The sequence below is a fragment of the Merops nubicus genome, unplaced genomic scaffold (assembly GCF_000691845.1).
Source record: "Merops nubicus isolate BGI_N331 unplaced genomic scaffold, ASM69184v1 scaffold12048, whole genome shotgun sequence".
Classification (NCBI taxonomy): Eukaryota; Metazoa; Chordata; class Aves; order Coraciiformes; family Meropidae; genus Merops; species Merops nubicus.
The window spans coordinates 6904-15538 of NW_008626372.1; the positions used below are offsets into that span (position 1 = coordinate 6904).

Here is an 8635-nt window from a genome sequence, read left to right on the forward strand (position 1 = left end):
ACGTGGAGCCCGCTGAGAAAACCAACCTCAAAGATGTCATCAAAACGCTGAAACCAATTCCCAGGAGAAGACCACCTCCCCTCGTGGAGATAACCCCGAGGGACCAGCTGCTGAACGACATCCGTCAGAGCAACGTGGCCTACCTCAAGCCGGTGAGTGCCCGGCGCCGGGGCCGCCGCGGGCACCCGTGTGCTCCACAGCTGCCCTCTGCAGCCCGGGCCCTGGGGCTCCTGTCGGTGGCATCTGGCCTCACGCTGCCAGTCCTGGAGCCACCAGCCGGGTGGTTGTTGCCCCTGGCAGCGCTGAATTTGGGCTTGCACAGAGACACAAGTGAGCACAGCTCCGCCTGCGTCCGGGTAGGTGGGGGAGAGGGAATTCACTCAGGAGCTAAAGAAACCCACAGAGACTCAACATACCAGACTAGGGATGGTGGCTTGGCTCCAATAGGCAACTGCTGTTATGAGACATTTGTTTTAGGGGAGCAGTAGGTATTATTTGTCACATTAGCCTGAGTCCAGCCCCCCAGAACAAAACAGGTTTCTCTCCTCAGTAGCCGTGGTTTTCTTCACCCTTGCTTGGCCCATTTGATAAAGGGTAAACTGAAACTCTGGCAGCAAAAGAATTCACCCAAGGTCGTTTAAGGAGCTGAGTTTCCAGTAACACACTGGCCACACTCCCCTGTCCCTGCCGTGGATGCCCAGGCCCCCGGGGCTGAGTGAGGATCACCTCCTTCAGCAGTGCCACAAACCCTCCAGGCCAGGGTGTGGCGAGTGAGGAGGGTCTGTGGTACAGTCGTGGTCCAGGACTGGCTGTGGCTGGTCTGGTTGAAATGAAATTAAAAGGTTTAGTGTGAAGGGTAAGTCTCAAACCGTGCTAAAAGCCTCTTGGTGATGCTCTTACTTGGGTACCAAACTCACAGGCCACTTCTCAAAATGCTGGCCACAAGATTTAACAACTACTGTTGTATTTCTTTGCATTGTGTTCAAGAAATACTAAAAATCTGCCTGATCTATTTGTAGTTAGTGATGTTGATGCATCTGTTTGTGTTGCTAAGGCTTGAGGAAGGGGACAGAAAATCCTTCGCAATTAAAAATGGTCAAGTAGTATTTTGTAATCCATATTTTGTTTTATATTGACATTTTAATATAGCGGGCCACATTTTGCTTTCATTTATACATACACAGAAATAATTATTCTCTCAGTAATTTCAGAAAGAGTAGTTTGTCCTGAAATTTTGGCAGGGGCAGGTCCTGCAGTGACCTCTGACACAGATCCGGGTTTAATGTGACATTTCTGACCCAACATGAAGTTTTGGGGCTGTGGTTTCTTGCCAGCCAGCCTAATCCGACTTGGCTGCAGGCAGGGCCTCTCCTCAGGGCATTTCTGGCCTTTCCAGCTCGCAGCCCATGTTTTGCATTTTGGTGCCGTGTCTAAGATGACAAGACCTGCTCCACAAAGGTCACGGTTTCTCTGAACAGGCCAAGATGGTGCTTGTGACAGCAGGGTGGTCTGTCACTGCCCTGGGACCTCCCTTCCTCTCAGGGAGATGGAGGAGGAGGAGGATGGCACCAGTGCTCCGCTAGCCACAGCCCTTTATGCACAACAAGATTAAGAAACCTGGGTGCTAGAGAGCAATAATGAAGCCCAGATATTTCCCCCCAAATCCTTGGGATCTTTTTATAAATGAGGGTTGCAACATTTGGGTTGGGGGGGATCAATTCACTGTCTATCCTAAATGGCCTGGATAAAAATTGTTGTCACAGCCCAAGGAAAGGTAAAGCAATGGGCCTGTGTATTGGGGTTTTGGGTTTTTTTGGTCCTGTCATTGAACCAAAGGGCTTGGATTTGGGGCATTGGGGTGTTATTCTCACCTACCTGTGTGATCTTGGTGACTCTATTTGCCTGGAGATCCTCTGTTTCATCTCTGAAATGGTGTTTTGCTGCTTGAGCCAAGCTGGGTGTCTGTCCTCTCCATGGGGGGATCCATCGATTTCCTGGGCGTTGAGCTTTGCCAACAGCAAGTGGGGAATTACAAACAAAAGAGGTTCCCAACCAGGGCTCTTTGGAGCTGTCAGCTGTTGTAGTTTTGATCTTTTTACAGTTTCTGAAGGTTTGTGTTAAACAAAACTGGCTTGGGAAATGACTGAGAAATTTCCTTTTTCTCATACTTACTGTCCTTTTGCAGGTGCCGTTGCCAAAGCAGCTGGAGTGAGAGACCAGACTGACCTGGAGAAAACAACTCCGAATAAAGACTGTTCCAGTTTCACTCACAACTGTTTCAGCAGATGTTTTCTGCAGACCCCAGGTGGTATACAGGACTCTTTGGGAACAAAGCTTGAGGTGCACACTTCTGTAAGTGTGGTGAAAATGGCTGGCATGGGAAAAGTCAGCGCCAAGCGTTTCCATGGGGTATCAAACAACCCCGGTGCCATCTGTCTGCCAAGTGGATTTCAGGCTCCAGTTTGTTCTGGGAGAATTTTCTCAGAGGCATCAATAACCTTGTCTTTCTAGTTTGTCAGCAAACTATTTTGCTTCCACGTTGTCATTCTGCTGCCAGATTCTGCAGGAACATGCTGTGCTTTATCTTATCTTTCTTTTCACACACATGCTCCTTTATTATTCTCTTGTCCGTGAGAAATGTGTTTGGTTTCCATGTATACAGCTTCATTTTTTAGGCTAAGGAAACAGAAATGAAATAAAGCTCTCTCTGTAAGATGTGTGCAGCACTTCCATGGCTAGTAAGATGCTCACAGAACAGAATGACTGCTGTGGTACATCAAACACCTCGGCCTGATGGTTTCAAGCTACCTCGATTTCAGAACATAGCCTAGTTGGTACTGTACCTGATCAGCACATAAAAGATGATGCCATGCTCTGCTTTGAGAGCTGTACTCTTAATTCCTGACAATTTGCCTCTGTCCATGATGTTTTCCATAACCACAGGCACCTTGGAGCACGCTGAAATGCCATTTCAAGTCTCTCTCCACTCTACTATTCTGTGGCAGGAGGATGAGCCTTGCCCCTCTCTTTGCCAGGGGCTTAAGAAACTCATCATTCCCCCTCGTCTGGGGTGTGAGTAGCATCTCTCAGCCCTGGCACATTTCCTTAATATCTTTATGACTTTTTTTTCTCTTCCCTTTTTTTAATCACATTAATTCTTCTTTGCTGCAAGCCTTTTATGTAGGACAGCTACAGGTAAGTCATACTTTTGTGGAGCACAGCCACAGGAGACCAATTGTTTCTGGTTTTTTTAAACCTGTAAGGGATGTGGAAGGCACAAAGCCTTCCCTTTGCTAGCATGCAGCTCCCCTGCCTTCCTGTGGCTGATACACCTGCTGAAAAGGTTCAGCTTTGCAGCTCCTGGCAGTGTTCCTTCAGGTGAGTTGCTCCTTGCTCCTGCCTCTATCTCTTAGCAACCTTTCCCTGGCAGCTCAATCCCAGTCCCACCCTGCTCCCCCTTCCCACATTCACTGTCATAATCCTGTAGCATCAGCAAGGTCCAGGGCCTCTTTAAACCCAAGGCAATCTCCACTATCATTAATTCAAGTTTTCATTTAACCTTGTCCTTTCTGTATCTCTTACTTGGCCTCTTTCAAATCTCCACCTTCCAAGCTTATAAAACTCCTTCTCAGCTCTGCTTCTGTCTGCAACTCTAATGCTGCAGATTTGGGAAACCTGGTTTATGTATTGCCTAAGATATAGCAAGTTGTTTAAGTATCACATAATGGGGAGGGATGAGTTGTTTCTGCATGGCAGACATAAAATGGATGTAACGTTCTCATCGCACATTTCCTACAGCTCTCTCCTTCTGTGACAGATAAAAGTAGGAATGTGAAGGAACTTGGTGCTTTTACCAAGCCCTCACACATGGAGCATGGCAGCAAGTGCAAAAAGCAGCTCTCCCAGGCAGCTCGGGGAGCACAGTGCTCTCCATACTGGCTTCAAGGCCAGGCTAGCACAGCTCAGACTTCAGCAGTTATGACAGTTAAAGAGAGGAAAAGAAATTATAGAGGTATACAATCTACAGATCAAGCTGTCAGGTGCAAATTACTGTCACACCAAGAAGCAGCCGACACATATTACCAGGGTATGTGCAGCAGGACCTGCAAAGCCCTGCTCTGAGCTGTGTCCTCCCACTGAGCAACCTCTCCAGCAGCCACAGGAGGGAGGCAGCCAGATACAGACATTTCATCATCACTGTGACCGCAGGAGAGCTGGCTTCCTAGTACTGCTCCAGGCACAGCTCCCAGTAATCCTAGAAGAAGAAATCCCTCTCAGGTAATTAAAAGAAATGTAGAATCCCAGTTAAATAAGGTAGAGTTATATAGGAGACTGGAGCACCATGAACAAATTCCTTAAGAAGTGCAGCTCTGGAGAGGAGCCTTTGTAAGGATGCACAAGCAAGGCTGTAACACTCCTGCAGCTCAGAGCTCCCTCAGACCTCACCAAGGTTAATACAGACACAGAGCTTTCAAAGCCAGCAGCTTGCTCACAAGCATGGGCTTGCAGCATGAGCTGCAGGGTGGCAGCAGATCTCCCACCACCACTCAAAGCAGTAACAGAGGCAGGCTCAGCTTTCCAACCACTGTCCCCAGCCAGAAAGAAACACACTCAGTAATCACCATTAGAATTTATTTTTCTTCAGAACTGTGCAGTTTTTAAAATTCTACAGTAATGATGAAGTCCTAGGCTACTATGTTTTTTTGAAGTGTGGAAATAGTTTTCAAAAAACAAAGACCATGCGCTAGAAGTGAGGAACAGGCCATTGGCTCTTCAGCTGGAATATACAGACATTTTCAATAAATACTGATCACTGTAACACTTAATGGAATGACATGTTCAGATTCCTACACAGATCACTATGAAAACAGCATGGTAATTTACACAGAAGCTCCAACTTCAAGGATCCTTGGTTTTTTTTTTTTTTTTTTTTGTGTTAAATTAATTACTTTCTTAGAAAAGAGAAATGCAAGAATATTTGAAATGGAGTGTCACCTGGACAACTTCTTCCCCCTCCCTGTTGTTGCTGAGCTCCTGTTTATCAAGATAATTCCATCAGAGCTGGCAGTTAAGTTAAAATACATATAAAAAGAATCCCCCACAGCACTTCCAGGAGTCGTTACAGGCAAGTATCTTCATGATTTTGGAATGGGTTTTCAAAAACTCTATCTTGACATTTATTGCTTTTACTTGTAAACCTGAAATCCAGTTTATTCCTTTGAAGAGTGTCAGAAGTAGAGAATCAGTGAGATGTGTTTTACTTAATATTTGCATTCTGGTTAAGAAGAAAGAAAGGATGAGCCACGCTGGAGAACACACGTGTACCTCCACCTACAGAACAGCCTGACAGACTGAAACAGAACAAGGTAAGTCCTGAAGTAGCAGTATCAAAAACACCAACAGGGTAGAACCCTAGCTCATCCAATGGAGCTGAAAAGTTGTTTTTTCCTCTCATGCTTGACCTTAGTTTAGCTGGTATGCAGGGAAATTTGTCTCTCTTGCAGAGAGGAGCAGTTTCTACAGATCAAGATTCTAAAGAGACCAAAGATGCCTTCTAGTGTAAGTGACAGAGGCACAGTGCCATGTCTATTCTTCATGCTTAGATCTATTTAGACTGTTTCCAAGCTGCTAAAGGAGGAATGTGAGGACAGGAACCCAAATTTATTACCAGCATTGCATGGTTTTACTGCTTGCCAGTTAAGGTACCAATGTGGCCTCAACACAGACCATTCCAGTGGGGGATTGGGAGGACTACTTTTGAAACATTCCAGCTCACCTTGAACACTGCCAGCCTGAAGGTGCTACCCAGCATAAACTGGCTGAACTGCCATCTTGTAGAACTGAGACGAAAGGGGTGTTACTTTTAATGAACAAATTTACTACAAGACAGTTTGAGAGGCTGCATTCCACAGGCTTCCACCTCTTCCTCCTCTGCGCCCCAGAAGAAACAAGCAAACACGGGTAAGTTAGTATATATTTCTGTAAACACCAGAACATTTTGCTATACAATAGAAAAAAGTTGCTGCTCTTATGTTCTTAGAGGAGCTCTGAAGACCCTGGAATACCTGTAGCCTGCAACTACTAATCTGTACAACGTGCATTTCCTGTTTTGTACACAAACTGAAAGCAAGCTTCAACAACAGTAAATAGCAACTACACTCCTGCAACAGGTAAAAACACCCCATTGCAGCTGCCTACTCCTTCACTTTGGCTATGTAGTCAGCCAGTTTGTTGATGCTATCCTCTTGCTGCTCTAAAGCATCCAGTATGATGCCCATTGGGGTCTTCTTCAAGCCTATTCCTTCCATCTTGTTCTCCAGCTTGTTCTTCATGTTCCGGAGCCTCAGAGAAGCATGGACAAACATCACTGTGTGACAGAAACACACGTCAACTGTTAATGCCCAAGGAATGCATGCTTCTTGCAGCACTCATCTTAAGATGCACTCCAGTGCCATGACATCACTGGAAGAAGATGAAGTCTCAATGACTGCTTAAATAACTGCAGGTATCCATTTAGTAATAATGTTAAAGCTGGCTTGTGCTGTTTGCTGTCCCCTTCCCTGAAATTTTGTTTTGAGGTCATTTAAACAGAGATAGTAAAGGCAACAGCCAAGTTAGACTCTGCAGACTTATTTAAGGAAGCTCAAGCCACACACCTCCAGCCCCCCAGAAAAGAGAAAATATACTTACAGAGGAGAGGCAGCGTGATCCCAAACATGAACACCATGACATCTCCCAGATAGGAGATCAAGAAGTAGCTAGACAGCATGATGACCACCACAAACGTGGTTGGGTACTGCTTCTTCAGCCTGCGGAGTATATCCTTGTTGTGGGACACCCACACAAACCCCATGAACATCAGCACCACCACAGCACCACCAATCAGCATGTTCAGGGGACTCAGGAATCTGGAGAGAGAGAAAAAAGTCATCTGTTTCAGAGCCTTCACCACTTGTGCCCGTGTAACAAACATCCAGCTCAGTGGTAACTTGTCACTAGGGAGGTAACACATTAATAAGTCAGTTGTTGCTGTCAACAGCTTGATCAACTTCTGATTTTTAGGCAGAAGCTAAATAAGCAACAAGTGCCACTGTACCAGCAACCCTTAGTAGTGAGTTTAGACAACTTCTGCCCTTATGTTCTCTTTCTGAGCACAGTTTGGGATAATGAGTTGATGCAGCACCTCCTAAGAATCACTTAGCACCAGGACCTCTCCTGCTTGTGCAGCCAACACATTCATTTGGTATCAGTCCTACAGTTACCAAATCCCAAGAGCAGATGGAGCCAACAATCAGCTGTGCAAGGGATTGATCTTCTCCCTAAACATGCCCAGAGCCAGGCTCAGCCTAGGCCTTCAGATGAACTAGCTTTTCATACTACCTTGTCTAGGTTTGCCAAATGGGGAAGGTAGGAGAGTGCTGAGGAAAGGAAGTTACTTCACTCGTTCTTATTTCTGAATAAACCTTCCTGTTGGTTTACACCCCAACAAAATGATTTTATGAACCAGCAGAAGGAGCCTACCACCACCTGCACATCAGATGGACACCCAGCCCTGAGCAAGCCTGCCTGAGAGCCAGAAGGATCTGGAGTACAGGATAAAGGTCTTGTAGGAAGAAGAGGCAGGCCTGGCAAGAGTCGCTGCTGAGGTTTGTGTTCTATTATTGTTATCAGAGTTACCAAGCAAACCAAGCCATCGAGGGAGTCAGCTTGGAACTATAAACAGCAAGTTCCTTTTTTTGGAGCAGGGCAAGGACATCACCTGCTCAAACCACTTTCCCAAGTATTCAGAGTCAAGCTTTCAGCAATGACTTTGCTTTGCCTGCTCCTGCACTCCCCAGGCTCCAGGCTCTGTTCCATTCCTCTCACACAGTGGTAACCCTGAGATTCCATGTGCATTTGATCCAGTGCCACAGCAGCTGAGGGCTCCGAGCCACTCCAGCTCTGGCAGCAGCACAGCACTGCCCTGCTGAAGCCAGATGTAGTCAAGAGTTTCTCTGGTAGACTCTGCAGCCTGTCTTCCTGTCCCACAGCTACCAGGCTCTGTGAGTCACCACTCCACCCTGCTGCTGAGGAGGGTGCCATGGTTTGTGGTCTGTGTTCCACATCCTGCACAGGCAGAACAAATCTGCTGCTGGACTGATGTGCCAACACTCTACCTGCAGTGCCAGAGAGCCTTTTCCTAGAGAAGGAAGAGCCCCCAAGAAACATTTCAGAGCAGAGCCTGGCTCTTGATTCTTTAAGTCAGTTGTGCCAACAAGAGACAGGACAACTGGCTGGAAAGAGATTAAAATTCAGGCGAGTTCCACACCTGCTTCTGCTACTCATGCTGAAAAGCCAAGAGGGCCCCTGGAAGTGGCAACAGGGCAGACTCGCTTGTTGCATCTGAGTCACTCCCTGTAGCCAGCCAGATTATTTTTAGCTCTGAATTGTCAATCTTAAATTTCCAGGCTGGAAAAAGTGAACAGTGTTGCTCTGGAAAGAAATCAGTTTCATCTGAGTTCCTCTGCAGCAGGAGGAGGAAGGTGACTCACACTGGACCACACTAGGGCCTGGCTTATATACATGTATGTTCTGCTACTGGACACAGGAGATTCTTCAAGCAGAAGTCACCTCCACATCACAGCTAGCTTGGAGC

The 8635-nt window shown here is 46.5% G+C and overlaps 2 protein-coding genes across 2 annotated transcripts in view; one reads left to right on the forward strand and one right to left on the reverse strand.

Moving 5' to 3' along the window:
• LMOD3 (leiomodin 3 (fetal)) overlaps window positions 1-2212 on the forward strand; it is a 5519-nt gene extending 3307 nt beyond the window's left edge. The window contains exons 3-4 of the mRNA XM_008945972.1: window positions 9-152; window positions 2186-2212. Of these exons, the coding sequence (XP_008944220.1) occupies window positions 9-152; window positions 2186-2212 (171 nt within the window). The remainder of the gene's footprint in view (window positions 1-8; window positions 153-2185) is intronic.
• A 3750-nt stretch (window positions 2213-5962) lies between these two features.
• Window positions 5963-6909, reverse strand: ARL6IP5 (ADP-ribosylation factor-like 6 interacting protein 5). The gene is made up of 2 exons (XM_008945971.1): window positions 6691-6909; window positions 5963-6367 (listed from the first exon to the last, which is right to left on the reverse strand). The coding sequence occupies exons 1-2, from the start codon at window positions 6887-6889 to the stop codon at window positions 6195-6197; spliced, it is 372 nt and encodes a 123-aa protein (XP_008944219.1). The 5' UTR covers window positions 6890-6909; the 3' UTR covers window positions 5963-6194.
• Window positions 6910-8635: the final 1726 nt, after the last annotated feature.